This window comes from Tachypleus tridentatus, chromosome 13 (genome assembly GCF_004210375.1).
Source record: "Tachypleus tridentatus isolate NWPU-2018 chromosome 13, ASM421037v1, whole genome shotgun sequence".
NCBI classification, from domain to species: domain Eukaryota; kingdom Metazoa; phylum Arthropoda; class Merostomata; order Xiphosura; family Limulidae; genus Tachypleus; species Tachypleus tridentatus.
The window spans coordinates 122099242-122117662 of NC_134837.1; the positions used below are offsets into that span (position 1 = coordinate 122099242).

Below are 18421 nucleotides of genomic sequence, written 5' to 3' on the forward strand. Positions count from 1 at the left end.
CACCTGCGGCTCGAAATCGTAGGAGTTAAAAAAAACATTTAAGATCTATCTTTGGTTGCTACAAGTCAAGACCCAATAATATTTCGTTCAACATCAGAACTCATCAGTTGGGAGGAGGGGGAGCTGAACTGTGACGGAGAAAAAATAACGTAATTAGAAACAACAGTAATAAACTAGGGTAGACAGTTAGGAGAAATTTAAAAGGCCCCTCTACCGAGAGACTTTTTAAAAAGTCTAAATTTTTTTTCTAAAATTATTTTAGAAAAACTCGGTTCTGAAGTTCACGCGTTGTGAAAGCACTGTGTAAAAGAGTGAGCAAACTATTAAGGAACGATGTTAAATTACAAGAGTTTAGAGTTACAATAATGCTATGGGAGACAGATGAGCCATTCTCACATAAAGGAAAGTCACTTTGCACTCGAATTTGTTAACTGAAGTCACGGGTTCCTACTCGAAAATAGGCTGCTGTCCCCGATAATCAATGTTAACTAGTTACATTTTTTTATTTAAATGAATAGTGATACTATTGACCCAGTTTCCAGAAATATACTAAAAATTGTGGGTTCACAACTATTATATTAGGGAGAAGTTCAAACTCATTAATAGAAAATTGCACTAATAGAAAAAACAACAAAAACAACCTCATATTCTCTCTGGTACTCATTCTTTCTCGTGATAACATTTCTCTGAGATTTGTGTTTCAACTGCTGAACCAATTCACTCACAGGAAACCAAGTCTTTCCACAGATGTAGTGATCCTCTAACATCTCGTAAATAAACATGTACTGTTCCTATACAGAAAAGTTGTTCAGTACATCATATACACCAACAAGATAAAAATGTGTCATATGTATTGAAAGATTTTTCCCTTACAAGTTGTTTAACAAGGGCCAAAAATCGTTAGAAAATAGTGAAATAAATTAATCTGCTAGGAAAAAAATATTCAAGTATTCTTTTCAGGATCGCATACACAACTTGGAACGAATTTAAAAAAATGAACTAAAGCTCGAGCGATTTAGAATAATTGGCTGCACTTCTCTTCAAAAGCGCTCGACTTCTAGTTGTTATTTCTTTTTTTGGAATATATTTTGTTATTTTTCAAAAGTGCAACATTTAAACTTTCTAAAGTCCACGAAATAATATAAATTGATAGATTAACTTGAGCTTTTTCATCACTATGGTTAGGTACTTTTACTTGTTATCAGATATTGCAGTGTAAACACTTAAAGAAAGTGAAACATCTGAAATCTTAGGTCTAATATTTCTGATAAACATCACGTAAATTGCAGATTTCTTTAACTTTCCTAATAATGTATCTGTTTCATATTTAAAATCAGAGATACGTAAAATATAATTTCAGATCTAACTTTTGGCCTCCATAAGTCACTACCAAAATGGATATATGGGAAAGTGGTATTGTATACTTTACGTGATTTTTAATTACAAATCTCATACTTGTAGTCTCTTACACATAGTTTAACATAGTTTGTGATGCCGTCTAGCGACAGCAGACGTTTTTCATTTTTATATTAAAACTTAAAAAATACGGTATTTACATACTAGCTGCATGTTTATAGCCCCTAATTTTATATTTGTTTAAAGCAATATAATTTCAGTAACTTGAACTAGCTTTGTTCTTTATAATTTCTTCAATTATTCTTATTTGACTTAACAATAAAAAAGTCCCTAATCAGTCACTCCAGTGCTTATGTACTGTGCTGTTGGTGTGCGAAAATCAGATGGTGTTAATCAAACACGATTGTTTACACACACACACAATAATAATAAAATTGGGATACTTTAAAATATGGTTATTCGTTTCTATCAGCGTATAATAAATACTGAAAATTAAACAGATAATATAAGAAGCTCAAAAACAATAACAAACATTGATAATACCAACGTGTATCTAAATTATCGCTGTTATTCATCAATTATAACGTTTTAAAGCCTGACCTGCGTCTCTACCATGCCTTTCCGGGCACAAGCTATCTGTTTTGTATATCCAAACACGTCATAAATTCCTTCTTCTTCACCTAATTCTAGGTTGGAGTCAATAACGAGATACGTTCCTGTCCTCCCACATCCATCACTAGGGGATAAAAATACACAACACGAACATAGTTAAGGAGAGTTGTTTACGATACTCAATAAACTAGTACTGTTAAAATGAACTGAAACCAGATATATAAGATAATAGAGCCAACCACTTGCTATGACAAAATAACATCATTATTGAAAAAAAAAAAAGATGGGGAGCAATTCTAAATTACAAACAAGTAACATCATATAACAAACAAATAACATAAAAGAACTTTAAACTTGATTTTTTTTACCTTTCTGTGCCGTACTTGTTATAACAATATATAAAACTAGAAATAAAAAAACTACAACAACAAATTATTTAGCATGATCATTAGCAGATCATACAAAATATGTTTACAATTTTGATCCATCTATATACTTCAGTGCAAAAACAACCCGAGTACTAATAAATTTAAGGAACCGTTCGCAAATTGCTTAATGCATTTTAAATAATTCCGACTATACCAAATCAGAAATTATAAATACTCTCTATTTTTCGGCTTAATTTTACAATTTGCGTCTATTCTCCAGGAAACTGAATTTATATATTTTAATTTTTGTCTCAAACAGAATAGAATTTGAATATAAGATTAGGGAATAAAAAAAAAAAACAAATAAGAAACAGGCACCAAATATTGTATTGTAGGCTTCTCCCAACCAAACCCACCAAGAGATAATTAAAAACATAAATCTTCTCTCTAAATTACTGTTTGTTTGTTTTTGCAATTCAATGTAATATTAAAATCTTAAAACAAATATATGCTGTTTTTAAACATTAGTTTATTGAATATGGTAAGTTATTGAAAAACAATACTTAAAAATATAATGTGCACTATATGATAATGAATTTCAGCAACATGATAAACGAAGTGTTTTATTATCCAATTCTTTGACCTGTATGACCCGTTGGTGATAGGCCAGGCATTGCCAGGTGCCCCCCTCCAGTCTCACAGCGGAATGTCTGCGGACTCACACCGCTAAAAAACGGATTTCGATACCCGTAGTGGGGAGAGCACAGATAGCCCATTGTGTAGCTTTGTGCTTAACAACAAACAACAATCTACTTGTTTCTATCTGTATATTTCACAAAAGTCAATTTTGTTTCTTACGTTAAGTAAATTTCACGATCAAAATACAATAGTAGAATGTTTCATTAAGAAATGTCTACAGTGGTGTTAATTCAAAGAAATGAAATATTCTTACTCGTTTCCTGGTTGGAGCGATGCTTGAAGGAACAATCGTTAAAAACAAACAGATTTTTATTGTTGTATACAAGTTAAAATTTCACTGGTCAAAATACTTACAAACACAATATATATAGATCTTTCTGACTTAATGACATTAACCATGGTATAAAAAAAAGCCATCAACAAATGTTTGAAGGGCGACATAAATTTATGTGACTTTCTATCTTGCACACATCTTTGTTATGGTTAACAGCCTATGCGATTACCTAGATGCGATTACTAATGGCTGCTAATTACAGTATATATATATTATACGTGGAATGTTTAGTACATTATATTCAAACGCTTTCAAATAGGCAAATTAGCAATTCACATGAAAGACACAATTGATGTAAGGGTTGCGGTGGGATGGAATGTATCAGAACTACATCTGTACATAACTTGTCATTTCGTATGTAGTGTAATGCCATCGCAAAACTGATCCTTTTTTGAAAGTGTATGTAACAGAGCTTTCTGATCAAAATATTCATATACTGAGATCATAAAAATGTGTTCAGACTGAGGATTTAGAATTTCTAAGCAAAGAATATCCTCGTAGTTAATGCCATTGAAAAAAAAAAAAAGGCAAACAAAGTTTGGCGTCTTGTAACAGGTGAGGATAAATTAGCAAAAAAGATCAGTGGCAAATGTCGTCCATGAGCCCCAGGCAACATTGCGCCAAATAATCAAGAAGAATCTCTGCCTAGAAAAGCGACACATTTCACGTGTACACAATGTTCTTCCACATTGCATACTTGAAGCGACTAGAGTATGAAACGGATGATATTCATGCTAATCTATATATACTTGTCAGCTCATAGAAATGACGATGTGTAACCATCACCTTCAGTACACTAAATGAGATAAAATATTACCAGACGTGACGACATAAAGGGTGGCGACGTGACAAGGCTCCAAAACCGTTTTAATATAACGTAATCAATTTTAGGATTAACGTCACAGAGTTACTCCGTGGAAAAAAAAAAGTATGTATATATTAGTTAGTGCTAAGCATACCTGCAATGAACGACAAGGGGTCCTATTTTAGGGTATCGGTCCATGTAGAGAAGAACAATTCGTCGGAATTCCAGCAAAGAAGCAGGGAAGGGAACCGTGTATGCTGGCCAACTTGTATAATGCATTTGAATAATCTCTCGTACTTCCTCGTTCTGAACGTCATTAAAACGAGAAGAAAGAATACATAAAAATGTACACGTAGTATAAAGTTAAGCCTAAGTTAAAAGGATAAGCATGTACATGTTAAATAAACCAGAACATTAACAAGTACTATATCTCATTATCTATAAGAATGAAATATTTTTAAAATTGTGCTCTCTGGACAGCTATAATAACATGTATATGTATATTTATTTATGTGTGCATGCATGCATATATAAGTAATAATATCATTATGCATACGTATTTTTTCAATATTCGTGCTGTCTGGCAACATTGTTCTTCTTTCGTATTAAGCCTAATCTTGAGGATATAATATGTCCACGAAGTGGGCATGAACGTTTCCGACATTAGTAAATATAATCTATATTAAGTAGCTGTAGAAGAACTAACGTTCTGAAATATATTTATAGACTAACGACTGCCAGCTATTGTTAAATCTACTTTTAAAAGATACTGTATTGACATATTTGAAGGTGTTCTGTTTAAAAGTAAAAATCACTGAGACTGAAAATATACAGCTGGAAAACATATTCAAATTTTCGTCACAGCTTACGTGACGACTTATTTATTGTTTGTTTTGAATTTCGCGCAAAGCTACACGAGGGCTATCTGCACTAGCCGCCCCTAATTTAGCAGTGTAAGGCTAGAAGGAAGGCAACTAGTCATCACCACCCACCACCAACTCTTGGGCTGCTCTTTTACTAACGAATAGTGGAATTGACCGTAACATTATATCGCCCCATGGCTGAGAGTGAGAGCATGTTTGGTGTGACGAGGATTCGAACCAGCGATCTCAGATTAGGAGTCGATTGTCTTAACCACCTAGCCATGCTGGGCCAAACGACTTTCAATTTAACTAAATTGTGTGAAATTAAAGTGATGTCTGTGTAGTAAAATTATTCGTTTTAAAACTGCTCAAATACTACTTTACAACATTCGATCTTTTAGGTTTGATAGATTAAATACCATGCGTTTTATTTATTAGTAATATTTTAATACCACCGATTTAAAATGCTTGTAAATATATAAAAAATTTTTGCTAATATTTTGAGTTTGTATATTAGAAAAACTATATATTTTTTAAATATTTTAAATAAATATACACTCGATTGTTATATTTTTAAGTTTCATGTTTAGAAATATAGTAAACTATATAACTGCATAGCCCAAGAGTTGGCGGTGGGTGGTGATGACTAGCTGCCTTCCCTCTAGTCTTACACTACTAAATTAGGGACGACCCGGTGCAGTGGGCAAACAACCTACTCACTTAAAAACCTGTTGAAGAATCCGCAAGTGATTGCGGCCCTATGTTCCTTGATGGAATCGAGTGGTGAATGAATGAATATAACTGCATGGTTTGTTAAATACAAGATCTTGTTTGTGTGTTTCAGTCTAAGTTTACGGATTATTACAATATTTCTTAATAATTTTTGAAACCTTTATTTTCATAAATACATTCGCGAAAGCGTTAACTTTGTACATTACAACCATATGAGTTGTTTCAAACTACAAACTTTATAGGCATACATGCGGTGCTTTTAAATGATAGTTTAAGTATCTTGACGCATTTATACGTGTGTGTCTGTCAGGACTTCTTGTTTAACTCGATTACACGGCCCAGTGTTTCATGCATAACTTACATATGACAACACAATCAGTAGTAGGCTGTATAATTAAAGTCTTAACTTCTAGTCATAGTAAAATCAGGTCTAGGTAAATGTCACCAGATTTATAACATTTGACTAAGTTTGTTTCTTGTTCCTTGGTAAGTGGTTCCTACTTGTCAGATAATCTGATTAATGTTCCGTTGAAAGATTTGTAGTTTTAAACTGTCTTTTTTTGTTAGTGTTATTTCAAAAGTATTAAAGTGCTAAATTCCTGTTGGTGGTATAATTACGTTAGTTATGTCTAGTACTCTTTTAAATGTTGATATTCTAAGCTGTTCTTTTATTGTATATAAGTATTTTATAATTTTACATTTTTCTATATGATAATAAATCGATGCATAATTTTTATTTTACAACATAACAACCAGAGCTCTGATATGTGTATAAATATTTATCAAACCAAGCTTTAAAAGGTGAATGGGTGGGTTAATGCATTATGCTATGACAAAGAACGATCACATTTGCTGATTTACTTTTTCTTTCTGTTTGGTGATAGGTTCAGCAGATAGTTCGATGTGGCTTTGCTATAAGAAAAACACACGCTCTTTCTGATTGGATGATGTAATATTTTCTTTATATTTTGTATTATAATACCTAATCCGAAGAAGGGCATACACCTAAAATGTAGTAAATAAAACAATTTTTTGATACAGACGGTCTTGTAACTTTTTTAATGCATACAAAGCCTAACTCATCCACCTTATCATCAAAACGAAACTTGTTGTAGTAAGAGTGCAAAACTAAGCCTAACTCTTTACCGTTTAATGAAAAATGTTTATTTTTTATCGTACTGTAACATTATAATTCAAATGTAATATGAAATGACAAAACTTAGTTTCCGCAAGCTCTAAAAATTAAGTTGTTTTATATTTTAATTCTGGAAACATATTTTATTCCGATCTCTAAGCGAATCTCCATATTGGCTTATATAATTGAAAAAGACAAAAAAGAAGCTTTTATTAGAAAGTATGGTTTATCGAAGCTGAGATACAGGCCATTACATCACACTATGACAACTGAGCTGAGAAACAGTAATTGATTGGTTTACTTATATACCTTGTGGCATCTTAGCAGTATAAGTAATTTAAACCCACAATTTATTAATACAACACAAAGATATTGTGGTACATGCTTCCAACCACATTTGGTTTACAAACAAGGCCTAATACAACAGCCTTAGTGATTAAACGAAATTTGATACGTTCGAGTGCAAAAGTAGTTAACTAAGCCTACCTCGTCTTTTTAAACAAAAAGCATTTATTTTCTATCCTACTTCAGTTTTATAATTCAAATAAACAACCAAATAATAAAGCAAGGTTTTGGCAAACTTCGAGTCACAACGATGACCGAGAGAAATGTGGTTCACACATAGCAGAATATCTCATATTTCGCAATGACAAATAATTGTGTTTTAAAAGATGTGTTACTTATATTAATTAAACAGTGACTGGGTTAAAAATCGATAAAATTACCATAGTGTTCAAGTTACTAGGTCAAATTAGCGTTATTTTGTCCAAATATATTATTACCTTCCACCTACTGTATGACTACGATACGCATATAAAATTCAGAAAATTGACAAACACTGGTGATTTCGTTCACAATGCGCTAGAATTAACAATAAGATCAAAATTTATGGTTAAAACATATTTTTGTTCAAAGATTTATTAATAAAACCTTTTATACAATAAATATTAACCCTGACGTTTTTTTTTAATGCGTGGACGAACGAACACTTGATTATTTTCCATATATTATTTAATAGTGTAGACTCCCCAATGGCTCAGCGGTATGTCTACGGACTAACAACGCTAAAAACCGGGTTACGATACCCGTGGTGGGCAGAGCACAGATAGCCCATTGTGTAGCTTTGTGTTTAATTCAAAACAACAACTTTAATGGTGTAATTTTGCTCTCAAGATGGGATGCAAATAGGCGAACGTAACAGTTAAATGCATTAAAATTTATTTATTTTAGATTAACATTTTCTTTGACCTACTTGACTCAATAAAATGCCATGCTTTATGCAAAATACCTTACGAATACGTATAGTTCGAATCATAAAATTAGCAAGACTTTCTTCAGATAACAAAGTAATTTCTAAATCTCCGTAAACATCAGGCTTGTCTGTCTCCGTTGGCCAGTATTGGACACACATGACCTGTTGACAAAAAACAAAATTTCATTGATTGCAGGTTTTTTCAAAAAACAAAATATTTTTGAGAATTTTTTTAACAATTATTTTCCACGAACTTTCTACACACTTGACTTAGTACATCACTCATAATATTCTTAAACTAAATAAAACTAACAAATATAGGAAATAACTTAATAACTATTTTTAAGATTTCTATGTAAGTTTTCAATCATTGGTACTTACGTTTGTGACAAAACTGGGAAGCCTCTATGCCGCCGTCTCTAATTCAGAACTACAGATTAGAGGGAAGACTAGGTTTGCGGAATTGCACCGCTAAAAAGCAGGTTTCAATATCCGTGGTTGACGGAGCACAGATAGTCCATTAAGTTACTTTGTGCTTAATTCAAAAAAAAATAGAGGAAAGACAGTCAACTAGTAGCATCATATTATCCAGCAGCAACTCTAAGGGATTTACTCACTCTTATAACGCATGCAAGAATGAGGAGAATATTTGGTGGTGCCGCACATATTCAAATTGGGTTTGCCAGATCGGAAGTCCAAAACAGCTCTGATCCTCTTGTAGTAACTATAACAGCATTACTCAGGAACCTATAACATATGCTGGAGGAAGAAAGAGGTCAAATGCACCTAACCCTCCCATGTCTTATATGACCAAATCCCAATGCCAAGAGAGCAAATATTGAAAATTCAGAGCTCTACCATATGACCAACCCGCATCCAATTTCAAACAGAATAAAGTACTTTTATATGCAAAAACGGCTCGTTTGGGTTGAGAAAATATTTTACATAGAAGAGCGAACAACGTTTCATTAATAAACCAATATAAAGGAACGTCTTTATACCTATATTAATATAATAAATAAATAAAATTATATATTCAAACGTCTAATACCGCCCTCTACATTTCGACACACAGTTACACAACCCCTTTCAAACATGTGGTCAGCTTCCGGTCAGTTACCTCTTTCTTTGTGAACCTGACGATGACCGAAGAAGGTCGAAACGTTGTTCGCTCTTCTATGTAAAATATTTTCTCAACCCAAACGAGCCGTTTTTGCATATAAATTTCTCAACAAGTGGGTTTCTCGACATCACTGAGAATAAAGTACTGGTTGGACAACTCTAAAACTGACGTCATATATCCGGACTCTGTGATCTAAATAGATCTATTGTACTATAAAAGCTGATTTATCTTACCTAGTTTTACTAAAATCATGGGACTACTACACTTGTTTCGAAACTTGACCAAGCGCTGCATTGTAAGGGTGACATTCAATCTTGTTACTCTGTTAAGAGCAGCCGCTTCAGGCGGTGAGTGCTTTCCTCTAGATTACTTTTCGCTGTTCCGTAGTTCATAATTATGGGCAGCTATATCAGAATCACTGGGAAGAGGGAGGTCTGACCTATCCGTTTAGTTCACTGTGTACGTAATGCATCATTCAAATGAACAAACAAGCTGGTCCACTTCCCATGGAAAAGGATTTTCTCTGTTGACTTAACCTTTTACAAAGATGTCACGCTGCAAAAGTCTTATTCTCAGTAACAATTACAACAATCTGGAGCTCATCGTTTTATAACGTGGGCTCCCAGTAACTCATTTTGAAAAAAAAAGTCTACTTACAACGACCCTGGTGTGTTTACAATCCCTAAATATGTTAAGTAAGGAACCATTAAGAACGTAGTTCCTTATACTTATCAAAAGCCAAATATAAAACAGTTTTCTTTGTATTACAAGCTAGCCATCCCGTTTCTATATATTTTTTCTATTGCTGTTCTTACTTCTGTCTTTTAAAAGAAATTACGATCGTTATTCTCCCCAGTTGCTTAAAGTTACTGATGCACACCAATATACGAAAATTGAGATCTTATATAAAAATGGAGGGAATGCACATGTTAGTGTGTAGATACAATATATTAGGTATCGCATAAATATATACATGTTGATATAAGATCTTTGCAGCAACATTAACGTATAAATTCATAGAAGCAAAGTGATTACGTTACTGTAACAATGACCTGAGGAAATATGCATACATACATTTTTCAGTGTAATTTGTGTGTAAGAGATATTGTAAAATGAAAATGTTGTGTGTACTTACATTGGAATATTTTTCTGCTTCTGTCTTATTTAAATACAAAACATTTAACTATGTAAAATAAAGCACTGTTGACGTTCTACCACTGTACTAAGAAATGGTGGAAAGGTGGCCAATTTTTAGGTTAGGTCCCGGTAGTTATTTGGGAGTACTCTAAAAATAAAATCGGTTGTTGTTGGAAACGTGAGTGTGTCTTCTCATTTTACAATAGTCTGAAATATCTTTGAGGCTAAGATTAAGAATGATTGGTTATGCTATCCAAATGGCAGGACAAGAGAGGAACTTTTTTGCGTCTATATAACACCAGGTGACGCGCTCTAGGTATACTAAAACGAAAATACTTTGAATATCCAAATATACCAAATTTGTTATGACGGTATTTTAATAATTTAATTTAGTTTTATTTACATTGAGTAGTTTACAAAAACTAATTAATATGTATTTTAGTATTCTACTTCAGCGCCCTCTACACGGTCTTAATTTTCCATGAGATACACATATGAATTATATTTAAAAATGTTTAATGGTCTGGAATATTTAACCTTTCACCTACATTCAAGTGCAAAATGTAGTCAGGGGTGCCGAACGTTTTTAGAAAGTGAGAGGCAAAAAACAAATGTTTGGAATATTTATTTTAAACCATGGTTAAGAAACTCTGACAAGTAAATGAATTCGTTTTCAAAATTAACTCGCAAGGAATAAATACCGTTCAAATAAGTATAAACAAAAGTTCAAATGTTTTTTCGCTTCAGAGTTTGCTCAAACTGGGAGAACGACTTTCCCACTTCTGCCGTGTATGTTAGATACCGATGAACATGGTCATCGTTGGAAAACGTAGTGAAATTTAATTGTTAATTTGGTGGTCAGCTTCTAGCCTATTTCATACTTCAAAGCCAACGTACTCAAAATGTATTGTTTTCACAAAACATGTAGCAAAAAGTGTTAATAATTTAGAAAATAATACTAAAAAACACCCTACAAGACGATTTTTTTTATTGACGGTGGGGTTGTGCTAGGCGTGGCCTACTAGTTAATATGTCTGGATTCTAAATCGTTTCTGTTAAAACAGCTAACTATATTATAAGACTAACGGTCAATATCTACTACGCGATTAGACTAAAGTAGCGTAACAGTTAACAGTGTGCATTGTTAGTTATCTGCCTTCCCTCTAGATCATCAGTTGACGATCAGAGAAGCCTATGCGCAGATACCCCTTGTGTACCTTTGTGCGATATTCTAAAATAAACGGACAAAATTAATTATATCTTAAAAAGGATTATTTTCTCCCCACTATCTAAAAATCACTCATGCCAAATATTTTTCAAGGAGTACAGTATTACAATAAACAACGATGAACAGGAGATATGTTTGTTTGTAATTAATCAAAAAGCAACACAATGGGTTATCTGTACTCTTTAAGGGTATCGAAACCCGATTTCGAGCGTTGTTAGTCCTCAGACATACGGCTTTGCCACTAGGGGTCAGTACAATACCTATAAACCACATACCGAATAAAATATGCTTCCAGTGAAATTTAAAAAAACACAAAAACAATTTAATAAGATTTATAGCGATATACATCAAACAAGTACTTTTTTGCAGTATAGGAAACAAAATACGCCGTTGTATTTAATACAGTTGTTACTATTAATTATCATCAGTAAAGTATTTATCGTCATAAAAGAATTCAAATTAGTGTCACAATCGTTATTTTCTTTTAATCTTGCTTGTTTTTTTATATCTATATTAATATAGGTGCCCCCCAGTGGTAAGTTTACGGATTTGCATTGCTAAAATCACGGGTTCGATTCCTTTAAGTGGGATCAGCAGATAGCCCGGATGTGGCTCTGTTATAAGAAAAGCACAAATCACAATTAATATAAGTTAATGTTGTTTTTTTGTTGTTGTTTTTTTTAAATTAAGCGCAAAGCTACGCAGTGGGCTATTTGTGCTCTGCCCACCGGTAACGAAACCCAGTTTCTAGCGGTGGGAATCCGTAGACATGCCGCTGCTCCTCTGGGAGGTATAATGAAGGGTAAAATAGCCAACTAAAATTACATTTTAGAAATTTAAAATTAACGATTAACTAAGATAAAACTTAAAATTAATAATAGAATAGTTATTTTAAATTTTAATTTAGTAATAGACTAATTAAAAACTTACTAAAATTAATAATAAAAATTAACAATAGCAATAAACTAATTTTAAAAATAAAACAATCATAAAAATTCCTGCCTTGCTTTTCAATTTATTTTAATGTCAGCCGCCTATTGACAAGTGTTGTTACCACAGAGAGCAACGCTAGTTATTTCTAAATCTTAAATAGGGTAACGGTGAATAATTCCAGTAGGATACACTTACCCGGATGAATTCAAAGACTTTGGTTAACATTACGATTACGTGTGATTTCTGCTCCCACACCATTCTCCAAAAATCAGCGATAGTGTGTTCGTTTGGGCCTAAGATGAAAACGTAAGTTTTATCACAAATATCATTAGGCGTATTGAATGTTTTATTCTTATATTTAGAAAATGGAAACATTCTAATCCAATCCATGTATTATAATAACAAAAAAAAAGTATTATTTGAGCGAAGGAACCAAATATAATCAAAATAATTTCGTAACGAAAACGTATATTCGTAATTATAATATAAGTAAAAGCTCTAAGCAATAAAGCTAATCTATTTTGTCCCAACTTTAACAGATTAATGCGTGTGTGTGTAGGCTGATATCGTTCACGCTTTCTGATTTCATTAATTAGGGTATTAATGTATTAAAAAACTAACGAAACGAATCAGAATCAGTGGATACAAAGAAAGTTTACTAAATAAAACTCGAAATTCTTTTTATTTGATGAACAGCCAAACTACTAAATAGAAAAAAAAAAAAGTGTGATTTTTCCTCTTGGTAGTTCAACTAAGCGGGAAGGAAATGGGCAAAAAAGTACCTCCTGGATCGTTTTGACGATAGTACTAGTAAAAACAAAAAAATAGTAGCGCAACTGGAAACCATAACGTCATCTAAAAGCGGCTAATGCTTCAAGCCAAGAACGAAAGTGTAGATCTTGACAGTAAATCTCGGGGAATAATTAATAATTTGAAGAGTTTACCTAAAGTTAGATACCGTTTTAGTCTGCATTGACTCAGAGATACTTTGGAGGGTTTATGATGCTAAAACTCGAGTTTTTATACCCACTTTGTTTTCAATAAACAAACAAACAAAAACAAACGACATTAGCATTATAGGTGATCTACAAGTATATGGTACAGAAGAATAAGATTATTTAATTATATCTCTGTGAAACAATTTAACCAGGAAAATAATATATGATTTAACTGACTAAAAGTAACTAACTCTATGGAACGCCACTGATAAAGAACAAGTAATAATCTTAAAGTTTATCAACTGCGTCAGATTCTAAAAATGAAAGAGGCTTTTTTCACGCATTTGATTTTTGTTATTGTTAATAAACAGTTTGAAAATCAATTATGTAATTAAATAAACTTAAAGAGTTAGACACTGAAAAACGAAGAAACCTTAAGTGCTTTTAAAAAGCGGAGAATTGTACTTTTGAAGTAAAAGAGCTTTTTATTGAAAAATGAATACGGTTTATATATGTATATATAGCATTTTGCCTACACATCACAAGGTAAAGAAATAAAATATATTAATTCATTTTAAATATGATAGTTATTTAATTGATTGGTTTGAATTTCGCGCAAAGTTACCCTAATTTAGCAGTGATAGGCTTGAGAGATAGTAGTTAGTGAATACTTCCCATCCCTAACTTTTGAGCTAATTTGTACCAATGAATAGTGGTTTTAACTGTTACATGATAATGCCTCTAAGGTTGAAAGGGCGAGCCTGTTCAGTGAGGGGGATTCGAATAGAGCAGCGTGACGATGAGACCATGCCAGCACTTTATTTAACCTATTGAACGCTAGGCCTTTTCAGAGCTAAATAAATTTGACAAAACTGCAAAATTGTTTGGAACTAAAAACAGTTCTGAGAGAAGGCATAAAAACTAAAAGGTTAAAAAACAAACTGTGGAAATATATAAATATCTCCAGTTTAGTATCTGATATTCCGATACTAGAATTATTTTTTTTATTGTTGTTGGAATTTCGTCAGTGACATTTTTTTCATTTACTGCGTCATTAGACAGAAATAATTGTGCTTAGTATTGATCAGTCTTTAATATTAGCTTCCCCAATTTAACCTGCATCAGGCCTAAAAACTGTATATTACAATAACATTGTTTTCATCTCTAAACTTGAACAAATTAGGAAGACTGTATAATTTGTTAATATTTCATCCACAATCATCATGTTTTCATGTAAAAAATCAATTATAATTAATTTGTGTACGTTCACTATCATGTATATACGATCTTAGTAAAATTTTTATTTCTTTTTACTACTGGTATTCAGTTTTTAGAGGGTGAAGACCTAGGATTTTGACCCGATAAGTTGTTTGTCAATTCTAAGAACATAAGAATTAAAGCCCTGCAACACTAAACATGCTCGCCCTTTCAGTCGTGGGGGCGTTATAATGTGACGATCAATCCCATTATACGTTGGTAAAAAAAGCCCAAGAGTTGGCAGTGGGTGGTGATGACTAGCTGCCTTCCCTCTAGCCTTACACTGCTAAATTAGGGACGGTTAGCGCAGATAGCTCTTGCGTAGCTATGCGCGAAATTCAAAACAAACCGAGAATTAAAGTTACGAACAATGTATCAGGATATATTAAACACACTATATCTACCATATCTAGAACCGATGTGGCTTTTCCCCAATTCCAAAATATTCCAAGACAGCTTTAGATACAATCCACTTGTTGATCACCATTATTTACACTGTTCTTTTTATATTAAAACTGATTTTCTTAAGTGTTATTGTCTATAGAACACAACTATTATTAGCCATATTCTTATTAATTAACTTACCTTGGGCCACAATATACGCATTTGGTTTCAGTAAACTCTGAAAAAATAAGAGTTCGGATAACAAAAAAGAAAAATAAACAAAAACACAATTTACATCAGAGAAATGGAATTCTTTTTTAATATATTCAATAAAATTTTATGGTTTATCCATCTGTAAAATGCGTTTGCATGTGTGTAAATATGTATATAATATACACATGTGTGTGTTTGCTGCGTGTTTGAAAATTTACTTCCGAAAGAAAATATTTGGATATCTCACAGATGATTGGTTCATTTCGATTACGTGATTTTAAAACTTTACCGATATCGCTTAAACTCAATTCAGTTAAAGTAGCTCGGTATTTTCTTTGATATACAATTTTCGGAAAAATGTTATGTTATTTCTATATCGTTAAAGAAGATAGCTGGATAAGTGATACTAAATGTATACGTGTGTTAGGCTTGCCGAAAGCAGACCATATGATAATTAAAAATAGCAAAAAAAAACAAAAAAACAACAACTGAACGAAACCAAATACCTTCGCCACGTGTTGTTTATAGCAAACACTATTTATGTATTTTTACCAAATGTTTCTATTAACGTAACTGTTTTATGTAAAAGTAAAGGTAATACTCTTTAAGCCTAATAAGACCAACAAGGGTTGTGGTATGTAACCAGTTTTGTTGTTATTGTCTTTCGCATATCGCATATAGTTGAAGCAATCAAAGGTTATAATGACAACAAAATACACCTAACTCGATAGCTTCACGTCGGGTCTTAATATTGTTTGTTTGTTTTTTGAATTTCGCACAAAGCTACACGAGGGCCCTCTGCGCTAGCCGTCCCTAATTTAGCAGTGTAAGACCAGAGGGAAGGCAGCTAGTCATCTGCACCCACCGCTAACTCATGGGTTACTCTTTTACTAACGAATAGTGGGATTGACCGTCACATTCTAACTCCCCCACGGCTGAAAGGGCGATCATGTTTGGTGTGACAGGGATTCGAACTCCAGACCCTCGGATTGCATCTTAACGTTAGTTTATGACTAAAGTAAGCTAACTACTAAACACCCCCCGCTAGTACAGCGGTATGTCTCCGGGTATACAACGCTAAAATCAGGCGTTCGATTCCTCTCGGTGGGCTGAGCAGATAGCCCTTTGTCACTTTGCTATACGAAAAACACACACACAGACTACTAGATAGATCAAGACTGAATATTAATCCAGAAGTGAATAGGAATGCTGTGTTACTTTATTACTTACAATGACTAAAATGCATTGTTTTATCATACACAGGCCGGCGACAGTTTTATAGTCTTGAAATTGGGCCCGGCATGGCCTAGCGCGTTAAGGCGTGCGCTTCGTAACCTGAGGGTCGCGGGTTCGCGCCCCAGTCGCGCCAAACATGCTCGCCCTCCCAGCCGTGGGGGCGTTATAATGTGACGGTCAATCCCACTATTCGTCGGTAAAAGAGTAGCCCAAGAGTTGGCGGTGGGTGGTAATGACTAGCTGCCTTCCCTCTAGTCTTACACTGCTAAATTAGGGATGGCTAGCACAGATAACCCTCGAGTAGCTTTGTGCGAAATTCCAAAACAAACAAGTCTTGAAATTTTTACAGTAATTTCTGTACACTGGATTCAAAAGTTATATTCATTATTTTTCATCACGTAACAAATGCTTTTCATAAAACGTCCTATCTAGGTTTACATAAGTGAATTATTTTCATTCACATTGGGTCATATTTTTTTAATGCTCAAAATTTTGACAACCACTGGCTTTAAATTCCTATAAATCAATCGCGCCATGAGAATCTTTTCGATTGTTCTATAACCGAAACATAATACCAAACAAAATATTCATTGTGGTAAATGAAATAATAATTTGATCTAAGTAATTTTCTTCCCGATTTGTGAAAAATCCTTTGAAAAGAGAAGACGTTAAAATCTAAGTAATAATAATATTGTGGATTTTTGGATGCCATTTGGTTTCATTATTTTTAACTTTAGAAATTAGAGTTTAAATAGCTTTCTTTTTGTTTTTGAATTTCGCGCACTACACTAGGGCTATCTGCGCTAGCCGTCCCTAATTTTGCAGTGTAAGACTAAAGGGAAAGTAGCTAGTCATTACCACCCACCGACAACTCTTGGGCTACTCTTTTACTAACGAATAGTGGGATTGATCGTGACATTATAACGCACTCACGGCTGAAAGGGCGAATGTGTTTATTGTGACAGAGATTTGAACCCGCGACCTTGAGATTGCGAGTCGAGCGCCCTAACTATCTGGTCATGCCGGGCCTAGAGATAAATAAAAAAGTAACCAGATTTAGTAAGGTTGGGGAATAAAAGTTTGTTTGTCTATTGGGAATTAAGCACAAAGCTACACAATAGTGTATCTGTTCTCTGTCCACCACGGGTATTGAAACCAAATTTCTAACAGTGTCAGTCTGCAGACATACTGCTGTTTCACTTGGGTCAGGGGGGAATTAGAGAGTAGGCATAAGCTTTTAATTTAGATTTTACTAGTACGACGTTAGATCAAGCTTAGTAAGTGTGACGGTTCTTTAAGCTTAGTTATAATTCAACTTGCGGTGAGATTGTAAAACAAATTAAATACATTGTTTTATTTAATAAATATAGTCTAAAACTAATTAATTCTCAGACTTAGGCTTAACAGTGTTAACAAAAGGCTACTGGTGTTTAATCATAGTATCGAGCGTTTAACTTAATTTTACAAATAATACAATGGTCAAGACTTGTTCAGGGGTTAAGCGTTCGCAGCTTGTTAAGTGTAATAGATGTAATAAATGGGTTATATATGAGAACTCTGGAATACTATGTACTTTTAAGGAAGCTAGTAGTGAGATTGTTCAGTTTATAGATTGGAGGTTATCCTAACTACAGTTGAGGAAATAAATAAAGAGAAGAGTAAACTGTGGGAAATGACAGCAGGACTTCAAGAGAAGCTTAAGCCTTTACATATAAGGAAGGAATCAGATAAGATTAACAGTGACATACAGGAAGTTGGAAAAGAAAAAAAGAAAAGAAAAAGACGAAAAACTATTGGAGGGAGAGAAAGCAAAAGG

At 33.3% G+C, this 18421-nt stretch overlaps 1 protein-coding gene across 2 annotated transcripts in view; it reads right to left on the minus strand.

Annotated features, from left to right (window-relative positions):
- The window catches only part of LOC143238581 (receptor-type tyrosine-protein phosphatase kappa-like), a 49667-nt gene that overhangs the window by 12805 nt on the left and 18441 nt on the right, over positions 1 to 18421 (minus strand). Inside the window, exons 4-9 of one of the 2 annotated variants that reach the window (XM_076478938.1) lie at positions 15358 to 15394; positions 12773 to 12870; positions 8193 to 8318; positions 4329 to 4480; positions 1957 to 2092; positions 642 to 791 (exon numbers count right to left, since the gene is read on the minus strand). In XM_076478938.1, coding sequence (XP_076335053.1) covers positions 642 to 791; positions 1957 to 2092; positions 4329 to 4480; positions 8193 to 8318; positions 12773 to 12870; positions 15358 to 15394 — 699 coding nt within the window. The remainder of the gene's footprint in view (positions 1 to 641; positions 792 to 1956; positions 2093 to 4328; positions 4481 to 8192; positions 8319 to 12772; positions 12871 to 15357; positions 15395 to 18421) is intronic. The other variant, XM_076478941.1, reaches the window with a different exon arrangement.